This window comes from Serpula lacrymans, assembly GCF_000218685.1.
Source record: "Serpula lacrymans var. lacrymans S7.9 unplaced genomic scaffold SERLAscaffold_19, whole genome shotgun sequence".
Lineage (NCBI taxonomy): Eukaryota > Fungi > Basidiomycota > Agaricomycetes > Boletales > Serpulaceae > Serpula > Serpula lacrymans.
In genome coordinates this window covers 385,833-400,085 of record NW_006763308.1, presented here as the reverse complement: position 1 = coordinate 400,085, position 14,253 = coordinate 385,833, and the positions used below count along the sequence as shown (strand labels likewise).

The window sequence follows — 14,253 nt, the reverse complement described above, 5'->3', positions numbered from 1 at the left end:
TCTCATTGAGGAGACTTTCCTTGTTATGGTAATTCCGGGACCAAATGAGCCAACTAACCAACAACTCAACAGATTAATTGGGCCATTTATTGATCAAATCATTCAGCTATACCAAGGCCAGCTCTTCTCCTCCTATGGATATAAGGACAAGTTGCCGGTTCACACCTTGATTTACACAAAAGTATTGGATCTACCAGCAAGTTGAAAAATTGAAGGGATAGCTGGCCATTCATCAACAAATTTCATGTGCCCTCAATGTCACACAACTTCCAATCATCTTGCAGTTCCCGCTGGATTTGATCCAACTAGTAAGTTTATTCTTGTTATCTTACACTATTAACAAGGCGCTACATAGAATTTAAACTACGTGATCCTTGGCAATATATCAAGTATGCGTTCAGGTCCAAAGACATTGACCCTGAAGAAGCAGAAGACATATTTCATAGACGGGGTGTAGCCTGGTCCAAACTATGTAGGATATCATCTTAGTTCCCATCAACTAACTTGGTCGTTGAATTTATGCATTGTGTTTACCTTGGTACAAGGCATTCTTCTCTTTTCTTATTTGGTCAGCTGATTAACTCTTTCAGATATGGTGAAACATATTTCACATGTTATTCTTCTCCAGTCTAGGTTGCTAAACTCACGCCACAAATATAACTGGCATCCGTTGGAATAGAAGCATTCTATCAGAGAATCATATAGCCAGTATCTGTCAGCAGATTACCCCCTTCGGAAAATTTCCTATCACGTCTGCATATATCAATTTTTAATACTACATATTGATAGATGGTGAGGAATCTCACTTCGGCAAAAGCAGACCAATGGAGAGTTCACATCAGTGTTCTTTTCATTGGTCTTTTTGTTGCATGGGAGGTTGATGGAGAAATACCGGACATCAATACTCCTCTTTTTGCAAAAGGCACAAAACATGCGACTGCTCAGGCCAAACACAAGAAGGTCTTATGCCAACGTTGAAAGCAAGTCATGCTTTCATTGAATCCCAATACCCCCCTTGAAAAACTTGATCAATTGGATGATAGTCATATAGACCAATCCCTCCATCTCCATTACAACACTATTGTAGAATTCTCATCTGCAATCAATACTCTTTCCTCCCACTCAATCAGCCCAAATGAAGTTGTACGAGGATGCTTATTCCTTACAAGGTCAGTACAAGCATAGGCACACATGGGTTGTCACCTTACACCATATTTCCACTTGGCACAACACTTGGAACAACTTCTTCTTGAATTTGGCCCATGTTACACTACATTGGCCTTTCCTTATGAGTGCAATAACAGCTTTTTGGGACAAACCCGTCACAACAATCATATAGGAGGTGAGATTGAAAGCACAATGATGAGAAGATGGTGGAAATGGTTTATTGTTCACAACTTAGTAAGTTTGTATTTCTGTGTACTCAATAAATACACTAATTCCTTGGAGATAACTATGCTGCAATCACTCCCTGAACATACTCCCGAAGACAAAGACTCCATCAAACTCCTTCAAACATGTTTGAAAGGTAACACCTCAACCCAACATTGCAGAACATTGCAGAATATTACAGGAATATATCGCTCAGTTTTAAGCAGATCAAGCTAATGCCACTTGTATGTTCATCTCACTCTATTTAGTTCACGCTAACTATTTGACAAGTCTAATTGAATTTCCCAAACATAGCAAAATGCTTACGCTATGGTGCATCCACACAAGCTTGAGGCAAATCTGCTTGCTTTGCCTATATCCTTGGTTGGGTTGCTGTTGAAGTTCAGTAAATATTCAAGATTACACAGGCTCATCAAGACCCTCAGAATGCTCCTTTTGTCACAACAATAGCCATCATCCGCTGCTTTAAAGCAGATAACCGTGGTCTAGATATGCCCTGGGATATGTGGTCCAGTAATTTAGGAACTCAAACTTGGATTGCAAACAAATTGGATGACCTAGAGGTCATTTCAATAGATTCTCTCTCTCACCAGCTTATCTTAGTGCCAATAACTGTCCAAGGGTTCAAGTATTGGGTTACAGTGGCTTATAATCATGTGAGTCCGCATTTTTGGTTCACAAAAAGCTGTCTTATGCATAGAATTTAGGATGGGACTGAGGTGGATATGGAGATTGATGCAGGAGAACTGTAGTTTTATTACAATACAATACTAACAACAGAGCTACTCTACTCACTCATTCCTTTGTGCATTTTCTGAGCTTGTATCTTACTCAATACTAATCTGTAGAAGTTAGCAAGTTTTGATGTTTGCTTCAAGACAGGACCAACCTTCAAACTTGTAGTCTTGCCCCCAAGTACCATAGTCCTGGTCCTGGTCCTGGTTCTCCTCTTCATCATTGCCATCATTCTCATCTCCTCAATTTTGACTGGCTGCTGTATTATTTCCGCCATACTTGTCTTGAGGGTTGTTATTATCACTAAGGTGCATCATTTGGTGTTCTTGAAAATCTTTGTCCTCAATTATAAGCAATGGTTTATCATAGTCAGGATTATTTTGAAGCCAATGAATGGCAATCATTCCTCACGGGATCTTGATGGCATGTCTTCCAGGCGGAGGTAAGCCCTTTTCTTTGATTTCTCCAATAAAAAATGAATGACCAGTTTTTTTTATGCCAGACCGTGCATTGTCCTTACGTTTATTCTGTACCAATGTATTCAAAAGTATAACAGCTTAATTGACCTGGATTTAAATTAGCCGATAACAATGTTTTAGTGTTTTATGGGATGGTTACTTGGCTGGCACGGTAAGCTGGTTGCCTTGACTGCCAGGGTCTCTCAATGATCTTGACATTTTCACCTGCTGATTTGTCTGTATCTAGATCCAGTGCATTTTTGCCGTTGTCTGATTCATCTGTGGATTGATACACAGGTTCAAATAGAAATGCCCATTCTGGACCTTGCATATTGGTCATATCATGAACTGAGCGACATTCTCTAGCTTTTTAAATCAGCAGGTCAGTATTATTTTTGGGTGTGTTACTAGGAAACTATACTCACTCTTGTTTTTCTTACACTTCTTCTAGTTTTTTTGCGTGCTTCTTTAGCCATTTCATCATTGTCTTTCTTGTAAGTCTTGTATTTCTTTTGGTAGTTGTTAAATTGATCTTGATTTGTTGAACTATTTGGGCAAGCTTTCACATATTCCGTGGCCTTTCTATTGTATGTACTTTGTGAGTTCCTTGACCCACTCTTCAATTTCTGCCCAGGTTGCAAAGAAATTTGGTCGGAGTACATTAGCATTTTAGCCTTGGTGGTGGTACCAGAATTTGCTATTAGGGAGGGGATCCATGTCGGTAATCTGTTGAGGATTATTGATTGCCATTGCATGGAGGAATGCCCTCCTTGCCATTATCTAATTGTGGTGAGTTAACTTTGCAAATAACTGCAACCAACACTGACTCACATTAAATAGTTATCTCAAAACTTTTTCACAATATTTTCAGCTTTCTTTGAACCTTCATCTGGTGTAATAGTCTTATTCTTGAGATCCTTTAGGACACTGGTGAGCTGTTCTATCACTGTGCTTTGTAGCTGGTTATTGTTTTGAAGGGTTGTGAGTTCGTCTTGACAGATAAGAAGTTGATTTTGAATGTGTAAATGCCCATTATTAACAGTGTCAACAGTTTTTGACAAGATTTTCACCCGTCCAACAGCCGTGTCAAGGCTGACATTTGTCTCCTCAAGAGTTGACTTAAGGTTTAAGATTTTGTCCATCAGCAAGCGGATCTGCTTGGCATTGGAGACTTCATTTCCTAAGCCAATGTTGCGTTTTTGAGGAGATGTGGTGGTTGAACTTGGGGAGGCACAGAAGTTGTGGAGGATTTATAAGCTGGATTATTCAGAGCCGGAGTTGATATGCAAGAGTTTGATTGCAAGGTTCGAGAGGTTGATTTTTGAAGGAGAGAAAGAGGTGTCGGGAAGCGAGATGAAGATTTAGATACACAAGAAGCTGGTGTGGAGAGGCAAGAGTGAGGCTTGGGGGCTAATAGTGGTGGAAGAGGATGTAGAATGCAAGGGGATATTTGGTGAGGGGATGGTATTTGAGAGGAACATCGAAGAGGAGACATGATACGGATTGGAGTGCAATCTGCATACTCAAGCTCTGGTGAGTTGCGCATCATGGTTGCTAGTAGAATCTGCTGATTGTGTATTAATGATGCTTCGGAGGTGGAATCTGAAGCTACAATGGGGTCTTTTTCTGCATATAGTGGAATATCCAGTTGATTTTGGATCAGTGATGGATCAATTATGGGTGTAGGTGGCCAATAAGGTATTTCCTCTTGTTCAGACTGTAGTTTGGAAAGGAGTGAAGGGTTTCCTTAGGTAGGTTTTTGTTGACCTTGATATAGATTCAGCAACTGAAAACGGAGGTATAAATGGCTCTGCATGTTGTGTTTGGGTACTAAAAGGATCCATATATGCAGTTGTGTGAGCTTGTTTGGTGTTCAGGTCAGCATTGTCTTCAGTGTGTGGTTTCCTCTTGGAGACATTCTTCGTTGGTTTGCTAACATTAACTCTACTTCCAAATCCCAGTGAAAAAACCAGATAAACCCAGTCTCTGCTAAAGCAGTCATTGTTCTCCATGGAGCATAATGGCTGCTTCATGGAGTCACCATTGTTCTCCTAGGAGCACAATTGTACTCCTAGGAGTCATTATACTGTAGCGAGTAGCACCTCCGACTATAAGTAGTAGGGGGTTTAGTATTAGAATACCTTAGTCATTTCTATAGCCTCTTAGACAGCGGCTGAGGTATGTTACATTACATTTATTAGAGATTACCTTAAACTAACATCTATTGTAGTTTCACTTAGGTAAATAATAAAGTCATTTCTATAGCCTCTTAGGCAGTGGCTGAGTTTTACTTAGATTTATTACCCAGATTTTTGGCATTATTCTCAGCTTGCACTTCAGGATTTTTAGAAGATTGTGTCCGGGTACTGGTTTGAATGGTTAGATTATCTTTTGCTTTTGGTTTTACACAGGGCATCATTTTGTTATGGCTGCCTTATGCATATATGGGGGGGATAGCTATAAGGACTTGGTAAAAATTTGATTGATTTTGTCAAGACTATCTAAGCTATATGAGATCATATCCAATCAGGGAACTGTAATGATCCTGGTATTATTTCATCATTTCTTCTGTCATTACTGATCCATTATCAAGTCGTAATCTATGTAGGCTGCTATAGGCTATAAGAGCACTTATAGTACCTTGCCTATAATAATATACTTGACTCCAAACACTTCTGGCCTCTTTCTATTATTGAACAAGTTTATTAGATTAATCCAGAGTTTGAGGGAATTATAGATACTTCTCCCCTTGGTTAAAATTTTGCCTACTACTATGCTATAAGAGCTATAAGAGCTATGATTGCACTGATAGTACTATAGTTTCTATGAATGTGTTTATATATATAGGTGGTGGCTATATAGCGCTATATAGCAAAAGGGTTTTTCCTGATGTGTGTGACATAGTAGATGTAGATGTAGAAACAGTGGGACAATCTGTTCCTCTTACAATCTGTAGGCAAGTAAATAAATGTTCTCAAGGCGACAACAGTCTTACCTCATTATCATCCACAACTCTTTTGGGGAACTGTCCTCCTCCTTCTCCTCATTATCATCTGATAGAGGCTGTAAAGGAGATACTACAGAATTATCTTGATTGTCACTAGATATTCTGCGGGACCCAGAATATTATCTATCATATTCTTGCCATCATCAGTATTATCATCATCATCAGCAACATCCTCATTATCATTATTGTCATTATCATCACCATTCAGACATATTTTCTTGCCATGTAGGTCATCTCCTTCAGAATCTTCTTCATCAGCCAACATTGCTGCTACTCTCTTATGCATAGCTGAAAATAGGTATTCAGTTTTTGTGCCCTTAAAAGTAAGATCACGTACCAGATTTCTCTGCCTCAGCTTCTGAGGCTAATGCAGCCTTTTTTCTTGCTAGAAGAGCCCCGGGCAGGATTCCGTCTTCTTTGCTGGGTGCTGTGGCATTAGGTCTTGCAAAAGTAGTCTGAAAATTGTAAATAGTAAGGTATTAGTGTAGAACAAATAAGAAAAACCTTTTTCTTTTGATGTAGCTGGGGCTGTCTAGGCTGCCTAGGCTGGGTTGAAGGAGGTGGTGATGGAGAAGATGCTGTCACTAGATCATTTGCTACACCTCTGCCCCTAGTTCTGAGAACAGTAGATTGTTTGGACCGTGTAACTCTAGGCATTGAAGTCCTCGAAAAAAAACTAGCAAAAATGGCAAGACCTAAATGCGTCTTTAGCAGAATGATAATTCAGAATAAATAAGCAATAACAAACCATACTGGGACCCACAAAATGATACATTACCTGTGTCCCCTCTATCCCTTCCAAAACCTGTAAGTCAAAACAAGCAACCCAAATAAACTGATATTAAGTTTTAAGCTACATCCACTTAAAGAATGCATTCCCCTCCCAGCCATTCCTATTTTCTACCCAATTCCTCAACTGACCATCTGTGTGTAAGACAAATGAGGCTCTCTCACCCTGATAATCTAAATTAAAGTGTGTTGACTCCTTAGGTCTGAAAATGGCAAAGTCTCCACTCTTCAGTTCAAGAACAAGTCCCTGCTCATGTAACACAAGAGCACCCTCTGTAAAATCTCCCAATGGAAGGACAAGACAAAGGATGTGATCCTTACCATCCCTATGAGCAGTGGTGCTCACATTAATATTAATAACAAGAGATAAAAAAGGAGTGACTGGAGATCCTGGTTTTCCAGGAAGTGTATCAACTATCTTGGCTAGCATAGAGTATTCTTCTGGTAGGCAAAATTCCATCTAGGAAACACATACATCAGAGAAATTTAGGCATGAAACAAATAGCAAAAATCTTACAACATCAGAAATCCATTGGAAAACATCTGCAAAAGCATCCTGCAAGTTCAAATAAAGCTGCTCATTGTCTGAGCCCTCCTTTGACAAATAAGGGATCATCTGGGTTTTGTTAGTGACGTCTAATTCATGTGGGTGCGCATCAATAGGTGCCCCACAACCCTTGATCAATGTCTTTATGTGAGTGATATAGAGAGAGATGGGGGGGGGAATATACCTGAGTCCCATATCTGTTCCACCAGGAGAAGTGGAGACATTTGAAAGGTTCGTCACTACCCAGAACACTGGAGAATACTGGCAACCCATCAAAGCTAGCCTTGAAATGGGCCACTAGAGTTGTCTTCATATGCCTAGGCATTGAATGGTATATGAATGCCATCAATGTGCCATCTTCATTTCATATATTGATTGCTGGAGGAATAGATGACATGGGAATGTATATATAAACTCCATCCCTTTTGCATCCATTAGGATAAAATGTAGATAGCTGTATATCAAGTATCAGATGATAAAGGCACATAGGAAAGTGACTGGAGCTTACCTTGACACACAAATCTTGCAAATCTGTGATGTGAAGATGGAAGGGTATCAGCAAGAAGTGACAATGAAGAAGAAATAAATTACACACAGCGGGAGGAAGAGTCACAGGATCCAACTGACTTCTATATGGACGTTGACTCAGATGGTGAAAGTCCTACCCAAGACAGTGTGGTTGTTATCAATTCCAGTGAGGAGGAACAGCTTGGTAGTGGAAAGAAGAAGAAGTTAGTAGCAGCAAGAGAGTCGGCTGAGGTTTTCCGCAAGCATACTACTTCTGATGGCAGTAAACAGTCCCTTAAGGCAACTTGTCATCATGATGGGAAAAAACTACTGCCACATGCCAGGTATGTTAATGGTTCTATTATTGATCTATATTTATTATTATTATTATGACATCCAATCTGATGCTTGTGTTAACTCAATCCACTCTGTTGTATCATGAATTTAGGTTATCAATGCTCAACAAAGACTCAGAATTACAAGATGATTTCCGCCACTACATTAAATCATGGGCTACTGATGTTAAGGTTGATATAACAAATCTGAAGAAGACAGTAAAAGGGCTTGCTCTAGCAGGTACTCCCAGTCAGGTATCCACACCTTCCAACAGATATTCTTGTTCCAGCATTGCAAATTCTCAAGCATGAACTACTTCAACTGCTCTCACAACTGCATCAGCCCCTGATACAACACTCAAAGGAAGGCAAACAAAGATCATGAGGGAATTTATATGTATAAAGCTGGATGTTTAACAGATGAGCTGGACATAGGAGAGCATGAAAACCTAGTTGGGAAAAAGCAACAATTGGACTCTGTTTTGGTAAGTTGGGTTAATTTTTATATTGAATTTTCAAACCTCTCTGCCAGAGTGGTGTATGAGTTATAACTTTTTTGTATCTATTTTCAGAGTCTTGTGAAAGTTGGAGAGGGATATGTGCCAATCACAAAACATATTAAGTCTGTAAACTCAGCTGGAAAGACCAAGAATTGTGACTTGCCTGATGGATGCCTCCAGGGTGGCCGTTGGCGCTTAGTTTTTGTCCCTACTTTTTCCAAGTGGCTGGGCACATAGAAAACCCATGGAACATAAGCAATCCAATGTAACAACCAAGAGTTAGTTACTCTGGCACATACAGGAACACACTATAAAGGTAGTGAATGGGGAGTGGTTACCCCTTAGGCTGCAGAGAGTTTGTTGGTATACAACAGGAGGACTTGCTGAGTCCCTCCCTGTTACGATAACACAATTTCCAGACATCTCCTTTTATTTCATTCTCCGCTTTAACTCTATACCTTAATTGCCACGCGGCATTTCCCTTTCTCGCGCCGCGTTGCCTTTCTGTTATTTTTAGACTTAACTCTCTCACACAGTGGAGCTGGCCATACGGGCTAGGCCCTATGACATCACCAGCCACTGCCTTCATCAACTGTATAGTACACATGTACAAACAAACCTGTAGTAGTATATATACCCCAATAGATCCAGGAGACTCCTCAGCGAGTCCTCCTGTTGTATACCAACTAACTCACTGCAGCTCAAGGGGTAACCACTCCCCAAACTTCATCTTCACTTTAGTGTGTTCTGTGTGCGCCAGAGTAGATCACTCTTGGTTGTTACACTCCCCATGTATTGCTCCTGTATATATACTAAAATACATGAGGTATTGTACAGTTGTAAATAAAGTTTAAAGTCCAATGTCTAGCATGTGACTGGTCACATGATGAGTCTAGACACTGGTCAGGTAATGTGTCACATGATTGGTCATGTGACTATGGAAAGTCTGAAATGTAAAGTAAAGTAAATGGTCACATGATTAGTCATCTGACTTGGAAAATGAAAGGTAAAAGTACAAAAGTGGAGTGTAAGTAGGTGCTGGTATGTCAATTGTAACATCCAAAGGCCTTAGATGCAATTCAAGCAACATGGGATGCTGTATTCCTGGACAATCCTTACAAGGTCAACGCTAGTGATGCAGTCTGTCGAGTGGTGAGTCTACATTATCTTGCTGCTAATATATTCTCATGATCCCATCTTAGCTTGGACAATACATTTCTGAATGGCGTGCAGGATTTGGGTCAGCTGCAGTCATGACTATGGAAATATTTTTTGAGTCCAAAGAAGATTTTAATGATTATGAAATGCAACAGGAATTCGCCAAAAGCATGTTGAAGGACCTGGCTTTTCTTTTTTTGGAGGTTGGAAAGAAGACTTTGGTAAGTTTGATTCACTTCTAATCTATCATCACAGTACTAATTTTTATATTATCTCTAGAAGCACCGTGGTTTATTACAATCTCTTTTTATTCTTCAGACATTCACAACTTTTTAAAACTTAATTGACAGTGCTATTGATGTTGAAAACATCAGGTGGATGGAACGTACAGTGACTTTAGTAACATGGAAAAGTTCCCACCAAGAGGAGCCTTAGCTATGTCCGCTGCTGCAGTATGTTTATTTTATTTTATTTATTTTGTCACTAACTTCTTCCTAGGTTGAGTGTGTGTTCACTTTGTGGGCAAATAGAGAAATACTGTGGGAACCAAAGGATCAGATCACTGAGACTTGGATGGACGAGGCAGTAAACTTGAAGCTGTATGCCAAGCCATTGCCAAAGCTCAACAAGTCAACTGGCAAGGAGACTGCCACACACAATAAATTTTTGGACATGAACTGGGGATCAACAACCCGCAAGTACTATAATTCCACCAAGTCCCTCAAGGTTTCCTCACTAGAAGAGATTACCCACAAGGCCTTGGTGTTTACTTAACAGAACACTGAGTTCACCGAGGACACTCACACCAACCCTCGTGAATGCTTGGTGGACATCTAAGCAAGGTTTTCCTCTCCTATTAATTGCATACATTTCTATCTTTGTTACTGGCCATCTGCCGCTTTTGTGCTGATAACCCTTGTCATGCTCTGCTTATTGCTCTTATTTTTACTTTAATGGACCTGTAAATTCGTGATATCGAAGTCTTAGACGTGTCTTAAAAATGTTTTTGAATTTGTTGACAAAACCGGATAAACCCGGTCTCTGCTAAAGCAGCCATTGTTCTCCATGGAGCATAGCCACCACTCCATGGAGTCACCATTGTTCTCCTAGGAGCACAATTGTACTCCTAGGAGAAATTATACTGTAGCAAGTAGCACCTCTGACTATAAGTAGTAGGGGGTTTAGTATAGGAATACCTCAGTCGTTTCTATAGCCTCTCGGGCAGTGGCTGAGGTATGTTACATTACATTTATTAGAGATCACCTTGAACTAACATCTGTTGTAGTTTCACTTAGGTAAATAATAAGTTGTTTCTACAGCCTCTTGGGCAGCGGCTGAGTTTCACTTAGATTTATTATTTATTTCCAAGTGTGACAATACATTCTAAGAATTTTTCAAGGCGGCGGGTCAGCTTAGTCCCGCCTTTTCATGGATTAATGTTCTCGTCTTAATTTGCCTTATTCGTGGTCATTAAGGTGTATAATACATAGTAAGGAATTTTACATTTTACTGATGATCCCGACGAGAGACAGTCTTTTAGATACATTGTCATCTACTAAGGTGCAGGAACCTCTTTAAAGAGCTGTCAAGAAGGGTGTACTTTTCTACTATCAGAAAATAAGATAAACAAAATGATAATTTAGTTTTGCGGTTATATTCCCTGAAATATTAAATTTTTTAGAGCTAGAAAACTTTCCTTCAAAGTTCAAACAATTCGAAGTGATTTTACATTGACTAAATCAAATATTCTGACTGCTCTTTAATAACGATGGAATTTCTATGAAAATTCGATGTTTTGATTAGTATTTAGATGACTAGTCCAAAACATTCTCTTTCTTCATCTTCCGGAGTAAGCAAAAATATCAAGCCAGTAAGGAGAGTAGTCACAAAGTATAACCTACATTTTGTCTAGCAGAACGTAAAAGACTCAGAGTTGGACGGAAAACTCTGAGGTATATATAAAACTGTAAGCACCTAGCAGAACGTAAAAGACTACATGAGGAAGTAATGTGAGCTAGGTGAAACTACATAGAATAGAAGATGTCTCACCTCAGAGTTGGACGGAAAACTCTGAGGTGTCTTATCGATGAAAAAGAGCTATATATCAGCTAACGGAAACAAAACGAAAAATTGCCATCTGATGGCCATTCCATTCACTAGGCCTGCCTAGTTCGGTCATTGCTCCAACATCTCGCGCCACCTCTCTATTTCGTGGACGCTTGCACTTGTATTTCTAACACTACACATATTTATCCAAGTCAATACCAGAGCGTTTGATGACTTTAACTAATAGAGGTTTACGAAACCAAGTAGCGAGTAGGGGCACTGTCCCCTTGAGATATGTATGACTATCGAACCCATCAGCAAACTTCATGTCATAGGCCAATACAAGGCGCGCGACAATGAGTCGCAGTTGTTGATAAGCAAAGTTTTTACCGATACATGCATGTGGACCTAGTGTAGAAATTGTCACGTTCAGCGAGATGATACCTGATAGCATAAACCGAAGACCACGAACCAGATGAAAAGGGCATAAAAGCATTTTTGTCTGTATGACACTCTTTACCGAGGACTCCGGGAATCCATCTTTCAGGGAGAAAATCCTAGAAAAATGTTACAGGTCAGACGTACAGTAAAGATGTGGGTGTAATCTACTCGCTTGAGGCATCGGTGAGAAATGGACAGGACTTGTGTGCAAAGAATGAGTTGCGATAGCGACGGTTGTGCCTCCTGGTATGTGCCTCCCGTCCAGAACAAACCCTCCCGAAGGAACAATGCGGGGGAGAAAGAAAGGTGAAGACAAGCGAAGAGTTTCGTTGATGATGGCATTAAGAAGATTCAAGCCGGATAAAGCAGTGGGATCAAGATGACCACTGCGGTCGGCGAACACGCTATCCAGCTCTGCTTGAAGCTCTAGGTAATATTTAGGTTGCACCAACATGAAATAAAATGCCAATGTTAACATCGCAGCAGTGTCGTCTGATCCTGTTTGTATGGCTACTGCAGCGTCAAGTTCTAGATCAGCTTGAGAAAGTTTTTCCCCAGTTTTGGGGTCTCCATCCAGCTGATGTGCAGAGAATAAATAAAAATGGAGTAGGAATCACGGATAAAACGCACTAGATAGGAGCTAAAATCCCTAGTAGTTATATCCTTATCTTCTTGAATTCGAGTTCGCATCATTTGGGCGCCAGTGCTTAATAATGGGAATAAGCATTCAATTTTAGGGACATGCAAAAGAACGTCCATCAGCCAAGGGGTGTGGCCAATACTGTGGGTGGTGACTTCAGGTAATATGACCACGAGAATGCACATATGAAACGAAACATACGTATCTAACATTATAGGTGCTATCTTTCCTCCAAATATAAGATTTTTATTGTCTCCGTTTTTCATCAGTTCCTATATACGTACCATATAAGCGTTAGACGAGAGCCGAAAGTGAGGGTACGAACAATGGCGGAGGAACCTCCAAACATCATGTCACCCTACACAGAGACCTATATTTCAGCCATGATTCGTGACGAAATGAGAGAATAACACACCATGAAGTCGAAAGACCAGTGGGAAAAACATTCAAAGATATCCACTGTCTTGGATTTGTTGCAAGATTGCCGGATTTCGATACATTTCATCAGCTCCCACAGTCTGGTCTCAAGGTGGGGATAATAGTGCGACAACCTTACAAAAGCTTTTTAGTGACATTGACCAGTAGTAAAAAATCGAACAATGGCTTACGCTGCACTGGTAAAGCCTGCAGACCATATCTTTTTGCGATTCGAGTGGATTTTGTTTGTTTTCTGCTTTACAAATATCGAGGAGACATTGCCATCATGATACCCTGGTGATCTGTACGATTCACCTTTCTCCATGTTCAGATGCGCGCTGTATATCGAAGTTGCAGTAATTGCGTTAATGGACAGCGTATTGGGTCCTGCCCTGTCTCATTCAAAACGAAGGTTCTTTAATGAAATAACTGGTACCCACCTATTCTCATAAAAGGACCATGTATTTTGTGTAGTGCATCTATTATAAGGTGACGCCTCCCGGTTGTGGAGATGTACGACAATATAAGACTGCTTGCCCACCACATCCTAGGTCCAGGAAAGCGAGCCAGAGGATGATATGGAGAAAATCGATATGCTGTGGTATATAACAAGGAGGAGGCTATGTATACGCTAGCGATGATTGAAGTATCCAGCCAGGATTGCCGAAAGACAACATATTGGCTGACAATAGCAGCAATATAAAAGGCAGCGACTTTATCACCGCGAATAGGAAATCGATTGAGAACAGCCCAGGTCACCTTGATGGAAATTTTCAGTATTAGATAAGAAATACGACGTGGGATGGACATCTACCAGTGCTGCGATGCTTGCGCCAGTGACCATCGACATCCTGACGTCGAGATAAGCGTTAGCGAGAGCCATATTATTATTAAGACAATCTCCTTGTTTCCTGAAGGTATCCGGGAAGAAGGAAAATTTGCGTATGCAGGCAAGGATAGCCCACCTTTATACTTATCCACGAAACCGCAAAATTTGGTCTGACTCATCAATGACTTTGCTACAACTTGAATGTGATAACAAAATCAATCAGGTTTCTTCTAGTCAAATCAGAAGTAGGTCACTAGCAGCATTGATCAACCCGAGGAGAAATTTGCAACTCGGCTTTGAATTTCAGGCCCGTTTGGTAGCATCCTTTTTATGATGTGATTCCACTCACGTCCGAGTCCAATTGAAATTATGGCATTGCAAAGAATATACCGAATCAGTCAAAGCTCAAAGTCCGAATCGTTGGCTGCCTCACTGATGGAAAGATGAGGAAA

The 14,253-nt window shown here is 40.3% G+C and overlaps 3 protein-coding genes across 3 annotated transcripts; 1 reads left to right on the top strand and 2 right to left on the bottom strand.

The window, feature by feature from the left end:
- Positions 1-5,528: 5,528 nt before the first annotated feature.
- On the bottom strand, positions 5,529-7,253 carry SERLADRAFT_412040 (uncharacterized protein; the record flags this gene model as incomplete). Its single annotated transcript, XM_007324403.1, has 10 exons — positions 5,529-5,535; positions 5,581-5,648; positions 5,687-5,880; positions 5,930-6,047; positions 6,097-6,287; positions 6,371-6,397; positions 6,514-6,697; positions 6,728-6,841; positions 6,899-7,069; positions 7,113-7,253. The coding sequence occupies 10 exons, from the start codon at positions 7,251-7,253 to the stop codon at positions 5,529-5,531; spliced, it is 1,215 nt and encodes a 404-aa protein (XP_007324465.1).
- A 308-nt stretch (positions 7,254-7,561) lies between these two features.
- On the top strand, positions 7,562-10,202 carry SERLADRAFT_443781 (uncharacterized protein; the record flags this gene model as incomplete). Its single annotated transcript, XM_007324402.1, has 6 exons — positions 7,562-7,779; positions 7,884-8,025; positions 9,336-9,422; positions 9,473-9,649; positions 9,803-9,880; positions 9,927-10,202. 6 exons carry the CDS (start codon positions 7,562-7,564, stop codon positions 10,200-10,202), a joined length of 978 nt encoding a protein of 325 aa, XP_007324464.1.
- A 1,465-nt stretch (positions 10,203-11,667) lies between these two features.
- On the bottom strand, positions 11,668-12,393 carry SERLADRAFT_353140 (uncharacterized protein; the record flags this gene model as incomplete). Its single annotated transcript, XM_007324401.1, has 3 exons — positions 11,668-11,882; positions 11,947-12,000; positions 12,084-12,393. The coding sequence occupies 3 exons, from the start codon at positions 12,391-12,393 to the stop codon at positions 11,668-11,670; spliced, it is 579 nt and encodes a 192-aa protein (XP_007324463.1).
- Positions 12,394-14,253: the final 1,860 nt, after the last annotated feature.